Source organism: Chiloscyllium plagiosum, unplaced genomic scaffold, assembly GCF_037043375.1.
Source record: "Chiloscyllium plagiosum isolate Xiang-an unplaced genomic scaffold, Cpla_swu_hap1 HiC_scaffold_31, whole genome shotgun sequence".
NCBI classification, from domain to species: domain Eukaryota; kingdom Metazoa; phylum Chordata; class Chondrichthyes; order Orectolobiformes; family Hemiscylliidae; genus Chiloscyllium; species Chiloscyllium plagiosum.
The window spans coordinates 18,187,462-18,207,679 of record NW_028270169.1 but is presented as its reverse complement, the minus strand read 5'-3'; the positions used below and the strand labels follow the sequence as shown (position 1 = coordinate 18,207,679).

The 20,218-nt window shown below is 43.5% G+C and overlaps 1 protein-coding gene across 2 annotated transcripts in view; it reads left to right on the top strand.

Annotated features, from left to right (window-relative positions):
- Positions 1 to 20,218, top strand: part of cuedc1b (CUE domain containing 1b) — a 170,661-nt gene that overhangs the window by 139,129 nt on the left and 11,314 nt on the right. For both annotated transcript variants that reach the window (XM_043718351.2, XM_043718352.2), the window contains exons 3-9: positions 648 to 775; positions 3,941 to 4,067; positions 10,128 to 10,299; positions 12,543 to 12,635; positions 13,959 to 14,048; positions 16,458 to 16,551; positions 19,571 to 19,629. In XM_043718351.2, coding sequence (XP_043574286.2) covers positions 648 to 775; positions 3,941 to 4,067; positions 10,128 to 10,299; positions 12,543 to 12,635; positions 13,959 to 14,048; positions 16,458 to 16,551; positions 19,571 to 19,629 — 763 coding nt within the window. The remainder of the gene's footprint in view (positions 1 to 647; positions 776 to 3,940; positions 4,068 to 10,127; positions 10,300 to 12,542; positions 12,636 to 13,958; positions 14,049 to 16,457; positions 16,552 to 19,570; positions 19,630 to 20,218) is intronic.

The following is a 20,218-nucleotide window of genomic DNA, read 5'->3' as shown; positions in this document are numbered from 1 at the left end:
TGTGTAGGAATAGGAAGTGCAAAGGCATGTAGTGATTAGACAAATCTACAGCATAAGGAGTTTAATACAGGAATGTGTGAGGTATTCTGAGATGGTGTATCAGTATATTTTCTAAATAGCAAGAGATTGGTCTTCCAGCAGTTTGCAATGTGGTTTGGAAGACTATATATTCAAAACACTAAAAGCCAGGGCCCAGGGACAGAAGGTCATAAAAAAGGCCGTTGGCTTTTGTTTCAAAGAGCCTGGAACGAATGGCAAAAGAAATATGCTTCAGGTGTAAAGCATTGATCACGCAGCAGTTTGAGTATTGGGGTCAGTTTTCGATACCACAAATGGAGAGGGTAGATTGGCCAAGGGTGGGAATAGGGTACTTATTCACCAAAATGATATTGGGGTTTTGAAAGGCTTCAATTATGAAGACACAAATTTGCATTGTATTTTAAAAAGATGAGGGATGATCTGTTAGTGATGTTTCAAACTTGGCTTGTTAAGTAAGGGGGTATTATTTCTAGAGATGCCCCTTTCACAGAGATATTTGCAAATTTCAGCTGAAGGCTGTTCGAAACTAGGCAGTGTTTGTTTTAATGTGGAGTCTGGTAAAATTTTGCATAAGCTTAACTTGCATTTTCTCCTTTTCCCTCATCCAGATTTTGGAGAGAACGCTAGAACCGGACAGTTCTGATGAAGAGCCTCCTCCTGTGTACTCTCCTCCTGCCTATGACACGCATGTTTTTGACCAGGGTTATCCGCAGCTCCCCCCACTGCCACCTCGACGGTAAGCAGCACAATTGTCGTCAACAGTCACACACTCGGCCTTGGCTTAGGATGTGGGTGACACTTTGCCAGCTTGAAACTGTAAAAATGGCCCAACGTCTATTCACACTATCTATCAGTCAACACCAGAGTGGCATCAAGGCCACCTCCTGGATTTTGAGTGACATTACACCATTTACCAATACTCACAATTTTCTTAAATTGCTTTGGATTCAGCAATCCCTCAATGTCAGATCCCTCTTTACTGATCTAGGTGAACGGAGAGGTCACTTCTCCTTCAGTTTGAATCATAACTAGCAATAGTTATGGTAGCTGGTGGCCAATACCATTGAAGTATCTGGTCATCATTTTGAAATCCGTTTTATTATTTTTCTTGTGGAGAAGTCACAGTTTGGATGTTATAGGAATTGCCATGATGTTGCAAAGCCTGGCAGCGTTGCTGGGTCTAAATCCTGAAACACCTTTCCCAATAGCACTGTGGATGGCGTGACATCCCAATGACTGCAGCAGTTAATGATCCAATGTACCACCACCTTCCCCTGGAACAGTCAGGGATTGGCAATAAATACTGGCCTTGTCAGTGATGTCCACATCCCAGTGTGTCATTGGTATCTAGTCCTCTGCTTTGCATCTTCAAGTTCCTCAGCTTGAACTGAAAGGAAGCTTAGTGGCTTTGAACAACTCCAAGTCGCAGCAATTTTGCTGTTAACTATAAAATAAATTTGTTGTCTAAAAATTAGTCCTGAAGAAGGGCTAATGCCCGAAACGTCGATTCTCCTGTTCCCTAGATGCTGCCTGACCTGCTGCGCTTTTCCAGCAACACATTTCCATGTCTAAAAATAAAGGCAAGAGTGTAAGACTTTAAATTGGAGTTGTAATTGGTTTATGCTCCACAATGAACCTTGTCATACCTACTTCAGTTAATCTGCATTTCCCTTTTATTCCTTTCTCCAGCATTGGTTTAATTGGGTCAATGCTGTTCATTTCAACTAAGTTGCCTGCTCCTATGTGCAAAGACTTTCCAAACACAAGCTGCAATCAGAGGGCAGTCTCAGTTTGAACAGAAGTGTGTTGTAAAGCAAAATTCATAACTATAAATATATTATAGCTCTTACTTACGCAGTCACTTTCTATTAAAAAAACTTACTTTTTTTTCATGTTGTCATCGCACTTTTGTTTCACTGTTTCATTATAAACCCTTACGTCCCAGTGTATAATGGAAAAATCCTGTATAAGTGTGTCATGCTGTAATTATATTGTTGTGCCAGTGGTAGCGTTTAGTTCTTGGTTTTGTATCTCCCAGTTCTTCAGCTTATACTGAAGAGAATTTTATAAGCTCCAACCAACTCTTTACCAAATTACAACAGACCTTGCTATTTAACTGCATTGCCACAAATAATGAAGTACTACATAAAGACAAGGGCAAGAATGTATTACTTTAAATTAGGGACTGAATTTCATCAAGTGTTGCATTGTCATTCACCCCTGCAAATTTGCTTCACCTGAAGACCACTCTTGTTCTGGAGTCCCTTTGTGCAATATTTCCTGTTGACCACTTCACTTCCTGGTGATAGGATTTTTCCTTAAGCTTATTACATCAGGATTGCGTAATCAGCATCAATGAAAACCTGTCACATAACCAGAGCCTGATGCTCGTGTAGCTGCAGCTGATGGAAGGTGATGTAGTGTCACTGGTGCACTGAAAGACAAAGGGATGAGAAGAGACTTGGATAGAGCATAAACGCTAGCATGGATTAGTTGGCCTGAATGGCCTGTTTCTAAGCTTGACAAAGAACAATACAGCACAGGAACAGGCCCTTCAGTCCATCACATTTGTGCCGACCATGATACTATTCTAAACTCCTCCTATCTGCCTACATGCAGTCCATCTCCCTCAATCTCTGACTGTTCGTGTGTCTATTTAACTGTTTCTTAAACATTGCTGTGGTACCTGCTTCTGCCACCACCCCAGGCATTGTGCAAAAACAGATCTCCTTTTAAACTTGCCCCCTCTTACCTTAATCCTATGCCCTCTAGTATTTGACATTTCCATCCTGGGAAAAAGACTCCTACTATCCATTCATCCCTCTCATAATTTTACAAACATCTATCAGGTTGCTACATTGTGTCCGATGCTCTAGTGAAAATAATCCAAGTTTGTCCAGCCTCTCTTATAGTTAATACACTCCAATCCAGGCAACATCCTGGTAAACATCTTTTGCACCCTCTCCAAATCCTTCCTGTAGTGTGGTAACTAGAACTGCACACAGTACTCCAAATGTGGCCAAACTAAAGTTTTATACAGCTGCAACTGACTTGCTAACTTTCATACTCAATGCCCTGTCCGATGACAGTAAGCATGCAGTATCCCATCTTATCTATTTGTGTTTCCACTTTCTGGGAGCTTTGGACTTTTAACCCAAGATCCCCATGTATATCAATGTTCCTGAGGATCCTGCCGTTTACTGTATACTTTTGAACTCCCAAAATGCATCATCTCACACTTGTCTGGATTAAATTCCATCTTCTACTCCTCGGCCCAGAACATTCCAACTGATCCATATCCTGCTTTTGACAATCTTCCTTACTATCCACAACGCTGCTAATTTTTGTGTTGTCTGCAAATTTACTAATCAGACCACCTACATTTTCATATATGTGTTACAAACAACAGAGGTCCCAGAACTGATCCTTGCAGAACACCACTGGTCACAGACCCCCAGTCAGAAAAACACCACTCCACAACTACCCTCCATCTCCTTTGACCAAACCAATATTGTATCCAACTTACCAACTCAGATGAATCTCAAGTGATTTAATCTTCTGGACCAGCCTACCATAAGGGACCTTGTCAAATGCTTTAGTAAAGCCCATGGCGACATCATCAGCTGGTCTACCCTGATCAATCACCTTTGTCAGTTCGTCAAAGAAAACTCGATCTAATTTATGAGCCAAGACCTCCCCTGCGCAAAGCTATGCTGACTATCCCCAATAAGTCCATTCTTTTCCAAATGCGAGGAAATTCTGTTCCTAAGAATCTTCTCCTTACCACCGATGTACGCTCATTTTGACATTTTGTAATTGTTTGCAATATCACATGGATGTGTACACAAAGCAGCATGTCAAAGCTGGAGTTACATTCCTGGTTATTCCATTGTGACCCCAGGGTTGACGCACAAAGCTCTGGTGGGAACCACTCGAAAGCGCGCTATCGGAATTGGAATCCGCCATTACTCGGTAACCTGCCTGACGATTTTCTGCGAATATTACCTCAACAGCTTGATGTGGTGCAGGTGAGCATGATTCTGTAACTGTCACAAAGAAGCCTGTTTTATAGATAATGGTTCTGAAAGAGTTAATGCTGAAGGCTGCATTCAACTCCACCCAAGGACAGAGCCACCATCTGGGTCTCATAGTCTTTGTAGAAATGTCTATCAAGTAGTGATTTTGCTTCAGTTGGTTGGTTCTTGAGCACTGTAGGCCATTCCCAAGTTCTGTATTTCTTTCCCCTTCTACAATGCAGTTGTCCTTAACACCTAAATTATTTAGATAGTCTTTCGGTCACTTCTTGTTTTCCTTATTTGTTCATGGGATGAGGGCATTACTGGCCATACCAGCATCTATTCCCCATTCTTAATTACCCAGAGGGCAGGTAAGAGTCAACCATATTGCTGTAGGTCTGAACTTGCAATGTGGCTGGGTAAGGATGGCAATTTCCTTCCCTAAAGGACATTAGTGAACTAAATGGGTTTTTCCAACAATCAATTTATGGTCAGCGTTAGATTCTTAATTCCAGATTTTTATTACATTCAAACTCCAGCATCTGCTGTGGTAGGATTTGAGCCGGGTCCCCAGAACATGACCTGGATCTCTGGGTTAACAGTCCAGCGATAATGCCACTACCCCAACGCCTCCCCCAAGCCTGTCCTAATATCTCATGTGAGGAGTGTCAAATCTTATTTGATAGAGTTCCTGAGAGAGACCTTGTGATATTTCATTGTTCTAAAGAGACTAGTTGGAATGCAGGTGAAAGAAGTGATTGAGAAGGCAAATGGGACATTGTTGTTTATTGCAAGGGAACTGGAATATACAAGTTGGAATGTTTTGCTGCAGTTAAATAAAGCATTGGCAGTGCTACAGTCTGGCGTATTGTGTGCAGTTTTAGATTCATTATTTAGCAAAGGATGTAAGTATGTTAGAATTAGTTCAGAGAAGGTTCACTCTACTGATACCTGGAGGGGGATTGTCTAATGAAGAAGATTGGGCGGGCTGAGCCATTATCCAATGGAGTTTAGAAGAATGAGAGGTGATCTCTTTGAGATATATGATCCTGAGAGGAGTTAAGTGAGTGGATGCCGAAAGGATGGTTCCCCCTTCTGGGAGACACTAAAACTAGAAGATAGAGTCTAAAATTCAGGGCTGTCCAATTGAAGACAGAGATAGGGAGAAATCTTTTTCTGTCAGAAGGTCACGACTTTGTAATTTTCTTCAATGTAGGGCAGTAGAGATGGGGTCATTAGATATTTTTCAGGCTGAGGAAGTTAGATTTTTGACTAACAAAGAGAGTTACTTCTCTTTCTGGCTGAATGGGCCTCCGAGATCCATGCTCGACAGCAGCCTGTAGAACCAGAAGTTAATGCCCTGATTGGTGTGTGTCAACGCTGATCAACTCACACGAAACCTTGAAGCTGCTGCCCACGCACATAGCCAAAGACCTTAAAGAAAACGTTTCTCGTGAGAGGCTCAGTAGTGGTTATTGGAATTAGATGGAAATGGGAATTTGAGGCAACCGTCACACAAGCCATGATTTTGTTGACTCCAGAACAGGGTCGAGGGAGCCTCCTTATTTTGGCTGTTGATTTTTATATTCTCATGATAAATGCCTGTTGCTGTTGAGTGAGATTTGGTGGGTAGCAGAACCTTGGCATGAGCTGAATTTTATGGAGAATGAAAGTTCATTCAGGAAAGCATTGGACTAATGAAGAGCTTAGTGGAACTGTGATGGTGATGTAATAGATAGAGACAGATAAGAAGGAACAGCAAAGAGCAAGGTGAAACCCTGGCCACTCATTAACAAGCAATTTCTTTAGTCCTGTTGAGAAATGCTGGATAACCCTCTCAACAGGGGGACAGTTTGCTCATCTCAAGACATTGGCCCTTCTGTTTTGATTATTTTAGCTCCTGGCATAAATGAGTGGGCAAAAATATCCTGGCAGGCACATTGCATCTACACCTGAGGTCTCAGTATATGTTTCTGCTGCTTCAAAGTATGTGTCAAGAACACAGAATCATCAAGTGTATATCCCCTAATAAATTTAAGTGCTTCGAGTCATAGAGGTGTACAGCATGGAACCAGACCCTTCAGACCAACTCATCCATGCCGACCAGGTAACCTAAATTAATCTAGTCCCATTTGCCAGCACTTGGCCCATGTCCCTCTAAACCCTTCCTGTTCATATGCAGTAGTCTCCTCCCCCCCCCCCCCCCCCCCCCCCAATACCTGCAGGGATACGTTCCAAGACCTACTGTGGAAGCCTGAAACCACAGATAGGAATCAACCCATTCATTTAAATGAGAGATTTACCTTCCCAGCAGCCCCCTGGTTCCTGGTTCTGGAAGGTTCCCTATAATATGTTCGGTCCATGGTAAACCGCGGGTAACTGAAACCGCAGAAAACAATTCCACGGATATGGGAGTTGCCCTGTACCCAACCAGATGCCTTTTAATTGTTGTAATTGTACCACCCTCCACCACCTCCTGTGGCAGGTCATTCCATGCATGCATCATCCTCTGTGTGAGAAAGTTGCCCCTTAGCTTCCTTTTAAATCTTTCCACTCTTACACTAAACCTATGCCCTCTAGTTCTGGACTCCCCCACCCCAGGGAAAGATCTTGCCTATGTACCCTATCCATGCTCCTCATGATTTTATAAACCTCTATAAGGTCACCCTCAGCCTCTGACGCTGCAGGGAAAACAGCCCTAGCCTGTTCAGTCTCTCCCTATAGCTCAAATCCTCCAACTCTGGCAACATCCTTGTAAATCTTTTATGAACCCTTTCAAATTTCGCAACATCCTTCCTATAGGAGGGAGACCAGACTTGCACAATATATTCTGAAAGTGGCTTAACCAAAGTCCTGTACAGCCGCAACATTATCTTCTGGCATGCAGGTAGTTGTTGTCTTTATAAAAAGAGAAACTGAGCTTGGACTTTTAGAAATTGAGAAAAATAGAGATTGGTAACATGTTGGAGTGTTTATTATATTTTCGTGGCAAAGTTATTTGCTTTAGAATGAATCAGGCCCATATTGGACTAAAGATATGCACAGGTGCTCAGTGGAGAGAGAACTTTTTACAAATGTCTGTTATGGAATGAGTTGGGTGAACAAATTGACGCCACCTCAATATGAACAATATCCGGTGTTGTGCATCTTCTCCCACTAAATTGTTCCATACTCAATCATGCTTGAAACCATGTTTAAAAAAAATATGTTTTTGATCAAGTTATAAACACCGATACAAACCCAGAGGCAATGGCTCAAAAGTGGTGCTGCATCACTTACTGTTCCAGTTACCTTGGTAATCAAACTACTGCCATCTTGGGGTAGGACCCTGAAAAGGGTGGCCAGTGCACCTGCCTGTTTCAGGTGAATTGTAGCTTTATGACTTGGGTTGGAATTCTGAAGTTCAAATGAGTGTCATGTTCACAGCAATCACTGCACCCACTCGCAACTGTCTGTGTTGAAGAACGTGCGCAGTTGTGATGAAAGGGAGCTAAAAAGACCCAGCGATATTTTGTTTTTCTGGGGCTGGAGGAGCAGGTGTATCACACTGTATCACCCCTTCTGCACTCCACAGGCCTGACTTTCGTTTTGTATCATCTGTCCAATGTCAGAATAATTTCCTATGCTCCCCCAAACATTAAATGCCTTTTAATGCCAATTTGGCACATGTAGCCAAATGAGTATGTGACTGAAATGTGAGCTTTCAATCTACTTTGCCTCCCCCCACCTCTGCCCTCTATAAGAACAATTTGCCTACTGACTGTCTTGATTGAACATAAACGTAAAATCGGGCTCCTCTTGTGAGATAATATCTTGGCTGAAACTATTGTCTGTCCACTTTAGTGAATCTGGTGTTTGAATATCAGAGAGGAAATTTTACCCCTCTACACCTGAAAATGGGGTGGCTGGGATTGGAGTTGGGGAGTACTATTTTCGGAAATGAAGCACTAAAAATCTTGACCCAGTATTGGATTAATTCATGTCTTCAGGTGTTCCCGATGGCTGCCTAAACTAGACATTAGGCCCCTTTCTTGCTTTGTACAAAGGAAGTTCTCAATAATGCTTTAAGACCTTTTCACTTGGCAATTCTTGTGGGCAGCAAAGGCACCCTCACAATTCCAAAGGTGTCCCAAGGTTATGGGTGGCATGATGGCTCAATGGTTAGCACTGCTGCCTCACAGCGCCAGGGACCCGGGGTCAATTCCAACCTCTGGCAACTGTCTGTGTGGAGTTTGCACATTCTCCCCGTGTCTGCGTGGGTTTCCTCCGGGTGCTCTGGTCTCCTCCCACAGTCCAAAGATTAGATTAGATTACTTAGTGTGGAAACAGGCCCTTCGGCCCAACAAGTCTACATCGACCCGCCGAAGCGCAACCCACCCATTCCCCTACATTTACCCCTTTTACCTAACACTACGGGCAATTTAGCATGGCCAATTCACCTGACTGTGGGAGGAAACCGGAGCACCCGGAGGAAACCCACGCAGACACGGGGAGAATGTGCAAATTCCACACAGTCAGTCGCCTGAGTCGGGAATTGAACCCAGGTCTCTGGCGCTGTGAGGCAGCAGTGCTAACCACTGTGCCACCGTGCCGCCCACTAATGTGCAGGTTAGGTGAATTGGCTGCGCTAAATTGCCCATAGTGTTCAAAGATGCGTAGGCTTAAGTGCATTAGTCAGGGGAAATGTCGAGTAATAGGGTAGGGTCTGGGTGGGATACTCTTTGGAGGGTCGGTGTGGACTTGTTGGGCCAAAATGTCCTGTTATTACACTGTAGTGATTCTGTGAATTCCGCTCTGTCGATGACCTATTCACGATTAGACTTCAACTACCTTGTTGAAAGGAGTGGACCAAAACGCATAGTGTACAAGAGTCTGGAGCACAGAAATGCATTTTCAGAGGCCAGCTAAGCAGTCAACATACTAACAGGAAGGAGCTGAACACTAGTTCTCTCCCTGGATGGCTACTTTGTGTGTATGGAATGATAGTCCGTCTCCAATCTGAAAGTGTATCGCACGCAAATATAGATTTCTCCTCTTATTGCCGAACCAGAATGCAAGCAATATATTTATAGCACGTATCATTGTCTCTCTAGATGGGAGGGAGAAGAGTACACCAAAGCATTATAGGGGCGCTTGCTGAGCAATTCAAAGCAAACACCAATTCTCAAGCCCTCCCAGACTAAAGGTGCAGTGACCAGCCTATGGAATAGAAACCGATTTTGTGGGTAAACAATTAGAGGTGTACAGCTTGCAGGTGCTGTACTTTTATCAATCAAATGTTCACACCTTTATTCCAGGTTACATTAAAAACCTCCTGTGGAGATCAGCAAGCCAACTGACTTGAGATATCATGTTGCGGCTGTACAGGACATTGGTTAGGCCACTTTTGGAATACTGTGTTCAGTTCTGGTCTCCCTGCTATAGTAAGGATGTTGTTAATCTTGAGACAGTGCAGAAAAGGTTTGCAAGGACATTGCCTGGTTTGGAGAGTTTGAGCTATTAGGAGAGGCAGAACAGGCTGGGGCTGTTTCCCTTGGATATGCGGAGGCTGAAGGGTGACATTATAGAGGTTAATAAAATCATGAGGGGCATGAATAGAATAAATAGACAAAGTCTTTGCTTGGGGCGGAAGAATCTAAAACTAGAGGGCATAGTTTTATGGCGAGAGGGGAAAGATTTAAAAGGGACCTAAGGGGCAACATCTCATGCAGAGGGTGGTGCGTGTATGGAATGAGCTGCCAGAGGAAGTGGTGGAGGCTGATACAATTACAACATTTAAAAAGCTGGGTACATAAATAGGAAGAATTTAGAGGGATATGGGCCTAGCAGATGGGATTAGATGAATTTAGGATACCTGGTCAATATGGCCGAATTGAACGAAGGGTCCATTTCCGTGCTGTATGACTCTATGGCTGCCACTCAGGTCAGCCCTCCTCCGGCCTGCAGTACCATACAGTGCAAATCCTGACTACACACCAGGCCCTTGAGTTTGATGACGTGGGCACAGTCTGTATGTTGACATGGAAGTAATACTTGTCATCATTAATGAGAAAGTATGCTCCTACCCTGCAGAACTCTCAGAAAGCCCATCGTGGGAGCGGCCAGGAGTCACAAGGATCACTCGAGCAGGAGCGAAAACTGAAGCAGTACCTGGAGGATGAGCGGATTGCGCTCTTCCTGCAGAATGAGGAGTTCATGAAGGAGCTGCAGCGGAATCGGGAGTTCTTACAGGCACTGGAAAAAGGTGAGGCAACCCACACACAATGGGAGAGGGAAGCTTTGTGATAGCTGAAGTAGGAAGACTGTCATTGTACCTCCACACTTTTCTGTCTGTTTTCCTGTCTCACTCTGGAAGCCAGAAAATTGTAGTTCCAGTGGGAGGTACCTCTGTATGTTAGTCCCAAGTGACCTTTCTCCATGTAAGGATCCAAGCAATGTTTAGGCTGACCTTTAATCTGGATGTGAGGATGTATGTGTTAGGAATCCACTTGGCTATGCCACCACAGTCTAACAACCACCCGAGCTGTTCAGTTCTTGAACTGAGAAATGCAAATTCCTACAGGGTCTGGAGGCTCTTCCCCTGATGGAGGGGAAGTAGGAGCCTAACTACTGTTACTTTGTGGGAGCTGGGCATAGCCACCCTTGTTGAAAATGGAAGATGTCATGTGTTCCTTAACTAGAAAGGAAATGGATAAAAATATGACTACCTCATTTTCCTGAGGCAATATTGATTTTTATTTGCACTATTTTAACATTAATCTGCCCAGTGGAAAACAGGCAGATTCAGATATCTGCAAATTTATTCTCAGCCTGATTTTAGTTTTCACTGAATTCCAATTGATCGGGTTGAAATAATCTCTTTCAAATCAGATTCCACTTTGACCATGCAATCACATTGGTAATCCTGTTCGGTCCCACCCTCCTAAAGCCTTTCAGGTTTCATGTGGCAATGATTTTTACTCTGGCATTATCATCACATTTCAGCTATGAAGACCACTCAGTCTTTCAGCATCTCCAGCCAGCTTTACAAAGTGCTTTGACTTGAACCAGGATGATCAATCCTTAAGGGATTCTTGGGAGGAACATTGCACCTGGTACAGGTACCAGGGTATGACTAATTCAACTCAGGCACAGAGATTGGCATTGCCATTTCTCCTTGTACCATACCTCAAGTGCCATACATTTTAGTATGTATACTACATGGTGAAGTTCCTGGGATTTGGAAACGGCTCCAGACAAAGCAGAATACAAAGTTGCTTTATTAACGTAGCTACTAACAAACTTTCTGCTTGGTTCCTTCTTACAGCTCCACCTACAGGTATTGTTCAGTATGGCAGATACAAGGGAACACTGTATACAAGTTGTTACTTCAGTACACTGTGATGTAACACTGGATCAGAAAGATTTCCCAGTATAGTGTTTCACCTGTATGTAGGAGAGGCTAAACTGACTGACCATCCTTTTATCTTTCTCTTTCCTTCATATACTGGAAGCTGGGTTCCATAGATACAGGCTAATGGTATCTCTTTGTTGACTGGCCAGTCATGTGGATGTTGAGTGTCAGCAAGGTTAATTGAACATGGAGTGGCTCATAGCCAACTCTACTCTGGCCCTAGCTATCGTTGTTTGGTGATTAGGACCGGGAGTCTTGCTAATCCCCGCCTCCGGGCCTTTGTTCACAAGCCCATTTGTAATGTCCTAACAAAGCCATAATATCAAGACAGGGAAACGCAGGTTCAAGCTCACCTTCATAATTGACCAGTTTGTAGAATGGTCATGGAAACCACTGCCCTCTTGACTGCTATATTGTGGGAACTGTTGAGTTTGGGTTGGATGAGCTAGGCTGACCTTTTCTCCTCTATATGCTTCTTGTGGATGTCTTGCCTCAAACCAGACTCTAAGGCCAGGAGACTTTCTGACCTGCTTTTATGTTTGTGTTTGGAACAGCGAATGCTGCTCACCAGCTCATAATTGTTGCCCTTCTTTAATTGTCCATGAAATGAGCGGGTTGTTAGGCCATTCAGAGGGCAGTTAAGAACTAACTACATTGTTGTAAGTCTTGAGTCTCTAGTAGAATGGCAGATTTCCTTCCCTAAAGTGCACCAGTTGAGATTTCACATTAATTGGGTGGTTTAATTGGGTGGCTTCATGGTCATTTTAATGATACAAGCATTTTGTTCCAGATTCATTACTGAATTGACTTCAAACTCCCATGTGGAATTTGAATTTATGATTGCATTACTCTAAGACTGTAGATTAATAGTCCAATAACATTCCCACAATGCTGCTGTGCCTTTATGTGTGGTGGATATGTGTAAATATCGAAATCCAGCCTATATCGGCTACCAGCTGGATACTGTCGTTGATATAGGATTCACAGCTGATTTAAAACGATTTGTTATTATAATCGAGATTACCTGTGGGACTAATTGCAATTAAAATCAACTTGAGTGCTGAGTACATTATATCTTGTTTTTCTTTTCCCAGACCGGCTAAAGTATGAGTCAAAAAAATCAAAGTCCAACAGCGCGAATGAGTCTTTGCCCTCTGGCAGCATTAGTTTGCCCTCAGCAGTTCCAGGTAAATAAACCATTAATTTCCAATCAGCATAATTCATTTGGTTTATTATTAGCCTCTGTTAGACTTCAGTGATTTACTGCTGGATGCCTAATGAGATCCATATAGCCTTAATGATTTATCTCTCTTCTCTCCTTTTGATAAATTACCCTGCATGTTGATGAGCCACTTAGTTCAGTGTTGGTGATCATTTACAAGTATATTCAACAGCAAGCCACTGTCTTGGTGGAATGAGCTTGTGGGCTGTCTGTCTTGTCTTCAGAAAAGAAGGAGCTCAAGACTTAAACTCTGACTGCCCATTTTCAGAGAGATCTTCACCTCTTCCAGTTCAAAATGATATTGTCATTGCTCCGAACGTTAGCTGTCACTCGGTGGTTAACGCTGTCCTCTAAACTAAATGGTGGTTGATCTCAACTCTTTTTTTTTGTGGCGTTATTCCCATAATCCTTCATTCTCCTAACGTTTAGAAACCTATCTCAGCCATGAATATGGTTAACAACCCGTCCTTGACAGCCAGCCGTGGTAAAATATTCCACCGATTCACCACTTTCAAGAGAAAACAATTCTCACCTCTTTCTTAAATGGACGGCTCCTAATTGTGAGGTTGTGCTCTCTTGGCCGCAGATTCTCCCACAAGGGCAAACAACCTCTCTATATGTCAAGCCCCCTCACAATCTTACATGTTTCAACCAAATGGTGGTGAGAATAATTCCCACTCTCCTGTGACTTTAGGCAGTTTGATAGGCACACTGCTGCCACTTCAAACACTTGATACAAGCTGCCTTTAGTCTAAAGTATCGATGCTGGCCAATCAAGGAAAGCTTTGGAATGCCTTTATCCTCCTCCACAACTGTGGCCATTTTAGAGTTGAGATAACAGGGCCTGGCTTTTCCCTTTGGATGTCCAACAGTTGCTTTGATAGGAGTTTTGCTCGAATTATTTCTGGGAAGTTAGAGGTGTGCAAATTGCTTGCTCTCTTTGCTTTATTGCAATGATATATCATTTTAAAATAAATATTTACTGAATGAAATAGTTAAAAGTGAATTGGGCTGAATTAAGGAGAAATTCCAGGTTACAAAATTTTAATTTCAGTTTGTTTCACTTTAGCCTTGAATGAATAAAAATAAGACTTAAATTACTGTCTAGACCAGTCATTATGGAATGATTTAATGTCAGCCTATTGACAGAGATAAAATGATTCTCCTTAATGGTTGTTCTACAGTGCTGGTGCCATGGATAGCTGCATTTGGATGAATAGCCATAAAGATGTGATGAGAAAGTATCTGGATGCAAAACCTTAACCCTTTTGTCTCCCATTTGCTGCAGTTGAATCTGGTGCCTCTGGTGTTGCAGAATCGAGCAATCTAGTATTTGATGATGCCATGTTCAGGGACAAACTGAAACACATGGGAAAATGTGAGTTCATCTCAAACCATTACTTAATATTTATCCTAGCACAGAAACAGACCTTGCAGCACCACTAGCCTATGATTGGCATTCCAATCCAGCAACAGCTCCACACCGTCTCCTACCGTAGTGTATCTGACCGCATCAACACACTACTTTTTCCTTCAAGCACTTGTTCAGCTTCCCCTTACTTTGACAAAGTGTTGTTTTCAACATGGTACCTGGTTGTATTACTTTAAAGGGTAAGAAGCTGGTATCACATCACCAAATCATCCTTTATTTACACTTGCAGAGTACATGACACTGCCCCAGCTAATTTAGAGTGAACAGAATCTCTGACACTCCTGTTTATATCTGTCAGCTAGGACTCCCTGGTGTGACCAGGATAACAGCCCCAATCAAGGAACTCTTATTATATGAGATCCACCTGGCTGACCTCATTTCAAATCACTACAAGATGATTTGATCAGAGTTTTCAAGATATTAAAGGGAACAAATAGGGTCAATGGGAAAACTCTTTCTGTTGATTGGGAAATCCAGAACTAAAGATTATGAGTGTAAACCAAAAAACAGAGTTGGACCCAGTGGGGTTATAAGACAAGCAATCAGAATTTGAATGTGAAGGCAGCAGTGGGGTCTGCAGAGCACATGCTCCACATTGATGGATGTGGGATCAATTGCAAGACCCGTTAAGTGCACGCAATTTTAATTTTGTCATTGTGGATCAATGTGGCCGAACGGAAAGTGTTGAGGCCAAGGTGCTGCCAGCAGTAGAACCATAAGATGCAAGATTTCTTTTGTACCTGTACTGCTGTTATTTCAACAGCTCTCCAGGTCCACGACCTCGCCCATCCTCCCACTTTTCCTGCTGGGATTTTTGTGATGAATGCCACATTAACAGTATCCACCAATGGACCTTGACAAAAGATCAGGCAGTCTCTCTCGTGTGGATTTCCCTTTCCCACTGTTACTCTGCCTTGAGCTGATGCTGGAAGCAAATGTTCACACTCAGCGGCAGTAAGGTCAACAAGCAGAAGAAGAAAGCAGTCAATTTGAAATATTCTCTCTCACACCGAGCCAGGAAGTAAAAAGCACTTCATGGTTTACTCATTTTACTCTGGGTGAGATAAATCTTGGGTAATACATATAGGATTAAGATAGAAGGTGAAATGTCAGTTTAAAAAATGCTTCCAAAGAGAGTTTTCAGTGGGATTTATTTTATCATAATTCCTCCCCACGAAAGTTTGACACCTTTTCCAGGCCAGAGATGTTGCTCAGCCATAATTTTGGACTCTGTTCCCTGTTTAAAAACCCCATTACCTTCACATTTAACCATTCCTAAATTTTTCATGCGTGTTTATCATGAAACTAAATCTGTCAAAGTGGAAGTACACATCAAGAATTTCTTTTAGCGTATCTTTGCATGTGCACTTTTTTCCTTATGAGAGAAAGTGTGGAGGTGGTGGGAAGAGTATTGCTGATTATCAGACTTTTGAACTGTGTCGCAGCTGCTCCTTCTGTGGCGAACAAGTAATTAGAATCCCGACTGAGTGGAAGTGGGCCCTTTGGCCCAACAAGTCCACACCAACCCACTGCCCCACCCCACATTTACACCTGACTAATCCAGCTAGCCTACACGTCCCCTGAACATAGAACAGTACAACACAGAACAGGCCCTTCAGCCACGATGTTGTGACAACCATTGATCCTCATGTATGCACCCTCAAATTTCTGTGACCATATGCATGTCCAGCAGTCTCTTAAATGTCCCCAATGACCTTGCTTCCACAACTGCTGCTGGCAACGCATTCCATGCTCTCACAACTCTGTGTAAAGAACCCGCCTCTGACATACCCTCTATACTTTCCTCCAACCAGCTTAAAACTATGACCCCTCAGGTTAGCCATTTCTGCCCTGGGAAACACGATGGGTGAATTAGGGTGGCCAATTCACCTAACCTGAACATCTTTGGATTGTGGGAGGAAACCCACACAGACACTGGGAGAATGTGCAAACCCCAAACAGACAATCGCCCCAAGGCTGGAATCGAATCTGGGTCCCTGGTGCTGTGAGGCAGCAGTGCTAACCGCAGAGTCACCGTGTCGCCCCAAATGTGGGACTTTGCACCTTCTGACCCAAATGTAAAGGTGCTACCACTGCACCACAAGTCTGTCTTCTGTAGGATTCATTCTTACAGAAAACAAAAAGCCTGGTTATATTTTTCTTACACTTTTAGAAGAGTCTGCTTTGAAATCTCATTTTTAGCTGTCCATTGTATATTTCCCGCAGCCTAGAAGTGCTGTTATTGTTAGTGGATGAGAGCGAGGAGCTGTGGATGTTTGGATGCATAATGATAATCATAAAACCATAATGATCTCAAACTCAAGAGAGAGCTGACCCAATGCCTGTATTTTTCAGCGACGAGGAAGAAACTTTTCGAGCTGGCCCGAGCTTTCTCTGAGAAGACAAAAATGAGGAAGTTGAAGCGAAAGCACTCCTTAAAACATCACACGTATCCTTTAATCATTCTCTTTTTTGATGGTAAAAAGTGATGGGTCAAGGCCCAGTCTGAGTCAGCAGCCATACCTATGTAACTGATAGATGTGCCTTGGAAAATCAGGATTCCTGTTTGGAGATAACTCCTCTTGATTGTATGTGTTTCTTATTGGAAAACGAAACATTCGGCCCAAATCTCACAGTAGAGGACAGTAGCAGAGATCATTCAGCATTGGAAGCCATTATTTGCCAGTGCAACTTCTTGCGGTGAGTTACTCAGTTAGTACAAAAGTACAAATTAGGAGCAGGAATAGACTTACTCAACCCCTTGAGGCTGCTCTGTCATTCAATAAGCTCATGACTGCTTTGATTACTCCATCTCACAGCAACTTATCACTTCCTTGCTTCTCAAGAGTCTATCTTCCTCTAACTTACCAATATTCAAAGATCCTGTGACTGCTTCCTTTTGTGGAAGAGAGTTCCAAAGACTCCTGACCAGCCGTGAGAAAACACAACTCTCATCTCTTAAATGAGAGCCTATTCCTTTTAAAACAGTGACCCCTTGTTCTAGATTCTCCAACAAAAGGAAACATCCTTTACATATCGACATGACAAGACCTTTCAGGACCTTGCATGTTTCAAACAAGTCACCTCTTACTGTTCTAAACTGCACCAGACACAAATATACCCTGCCCAGACTTTGCTCATAAGACATCTCCCTCATTCCGGATATCACTCCAGTGAATCCTTTTTGAACTGCTTCCAACCAACATTCCCAGTAAGCCAGTCTGAGGGACCGTACTCAGTACCATTCCCAGTAAGCCAGTCTGAGGGTCCGTACTCAGTACCATTCCCAGTAAGCCAGTCTGAGGGTCCGTACTCAGTACCATTCCCAGTAAGCCAGTCTGAGGGTCCGTACTCAGTACCATTCCCAGTAAGCCTGTCTCAGGGTCCGCACTCAGTGCCATTCCCAGTAAGCCTGTCTGAGGGTCTGCACTCAGTACCATTCCCAGTAAGCCTACCTGAGGGTCTGCACTCAGTACCATTCCCAGTAAGCCTGTCTTGAGGGTCCGCACTCAGTACCATTCCCAGTAAGCCTGTCTTGAGGGTCCGCAATCAGTGCCATGCCCAGTAAGCCTGTCTTGAGGGTCCGCACTCAGTGCCATGCCCAGTAAGCCTGTCTTGAGGGTCCGCACTCAGTACCATTCCCAGTAAGCCTGTCTTGAGGGTCCGCACTCAGTACCATTCCCAGTAAGCCTGAGCTGGAAAAGGAGATTTTAATCAGACTCGATTCAGTAATGAAGAGGAGAAGGATGGTGTATTAGGCAGAATAATCAGAAGTGAATTCAAAGCAACAATGAGTTTCATAGCATAGAATATATAGAAAGAAATGAGCAAAGTTGCAACAGTTGGAGATTATAGATTAAGTGCCAAACAGCCAGCTTTTCCTTGTTTAGAAGGTGGTGTTGGTAGACCCTGGCCAAATATGAGTGTAGTATTCTAGTGTTGAACAGGTTGTGTTTATAAAGCAGGTACAGAATTCTGATGAGGAATAAGTATTTTGGTAAATAACAGGGCACCTGAGCTTTGAAAGTGTGTGTGATTCATCTAAGGACAGAAATATGATTATCATCATTAGATGGAGCCACAAGGGACATGTAGAAATTGGTATATGTTGTGGATGATTTCAGATGTAGAATGGACACAGGTTATACCAGTCCAGCAGTAGGGTGGTCGTACCCAGTCTGCACAGGAGTTGGACCTACTCTCAAGCTCATGAGGTTCACTTCGGCATCCGTTGATTTCTGGGCCTGAAGTATCAACTTGTCTAGACTCGGGCCTTCCATCTCCCATGATGCTCCAGCAGTTGTCAGTTTGCGCAATCTCTCTCTCTCTCTCTCTCTCTCTCTCTCTCTCTCTCTCTCTCTCTCTCTCTCTCTCTCTCTCTCTCTCTCTCTCTCTCACTCACCCTCCCCCTCCCCGCCTAGTCCCCTAGTTATGATCTCCACCTTTGTTCTCTCAAGAGACAAAGTGCCACACCTACTTAAGCAGACCTGGCATCCTAATGATTTAGGCATCCTTCACTAGATTAGATTACTTAGTGTGGAAACAGGCCCTTTGGCCCAGCAAGTCCACACCGACCCACCAAAGCGCAACCCACCCAGACACATTCCCCTACATTTACCCCTTCACCTAACACTATGGGCAATTTAGCATGGCCACTTCAGCTAACCTGCACATTTTTGGATTGTGGCAGGAAACCGGAGCACCTGGAGGAAACCCACGCAGATGGGCAGAATGTGCAAACTCCACACACAGAGTCACCTGAGGCGGGAATTGAACCCGGCTCTCTGACGCTGTGAGGCAGCAGTGCTAACCACTGTGCCACCTTGCCGCCCACTTGGACTGTGTCAAATAAAACTCTGATCCCATCCCCTCCCCAGTAAAAGTATCATCTACACCTCCCCCCAAAGTATTTTTGGCTTCTAGCCCCTGCCCTGCCTCTAATCTTCTGCAATTTACGTGACGGGGGAAAGAGAGCCCTGTTACAAGGGGGAAAGAAGTCATGAGAATGAGCCATCAACGAGTTTTGAGAACCGACATCCTACATCCACAATGAGCCATCAATTCCAACATAGCTAGACCAAGAGGAAGCAATATATATTCATGCACACGTAGGACTCCTGCATTGCAGTGGTAGTGCTCTACCTCTGAGCCAGGATGCCGAGGTTCAAGTCCTATCTGCTCTGGAGGTGTGTTGTAACATGTCTGAATGGGTTGCTTAAAAATATCTGTATTGAGGCCCCTACTTGCAATAGTAAGCTGGTTAGAAGCATTCTGTGTCAGAGCCTGATCATTTGCAGGAGACGTAAACAACACAATGCAATAAACTTTATAAATAATGATACTTTACAGTGCAGTGAGCTGGATAGAGACAGGCTGGTGTTGTACAGGAGTAACTGAAATTGCCATTATGTAGAAGTCAGTGAAGTACTCTATTTTAACAATTTTCCTTCACTCGTCCGGCTATACAGTCTCGGAACAGCAGCCTCCACAGCAAACCTCCTCGACGATGTAGAAGGGAATTCTTGTGGTAATTCATTTGCATGTTATAATCTTTTCATGTGTCAGCAGGGCATGGAATTGTCAAGGAGAGCCATAGGGGGTCTTTCCAATTCTCTAGAGTAGCGCTCTGCTGTTGGGAATGATGCACGTGGAAGCTGTTTTTACCTTTTCAGCTAACAGCAGGATGGAGATCTGCTGTGATCTTTGGCCTGCAGCAAGGGGATGTGTTATGGCACAGACTTTAAGCAGGCAGGAAACCAAAGCGCGAGCGAGGTTGGGACCATCTGGGAACCATATTGCCGTCAAAAGGCAGTTGATGAGTGTTAAAATTAGAAGCAGAGGCAGGAGGAACAGTTCAGCTTAACTGTGGATTAAGTAGATAAAAATGCTAATTTTAGCAAAATTTTCACATTTAAAGTTCGAACAAGAGCCCAGGCAGACGAGGTATTTAGTGAGGAGCAAACACAGGAAATGCTGGAGAAACTCAGTAAGGCTGGCAGTATGTGTGGAGAGAGAAAGAGGGTTAAAGTTTCAAGTCCAGTAAGATGATTCTTTCAAACTTGTGAAGAAGACTCCAACTGGACTTGAAACATTAACTCTGTTGAAACGTTAATTCT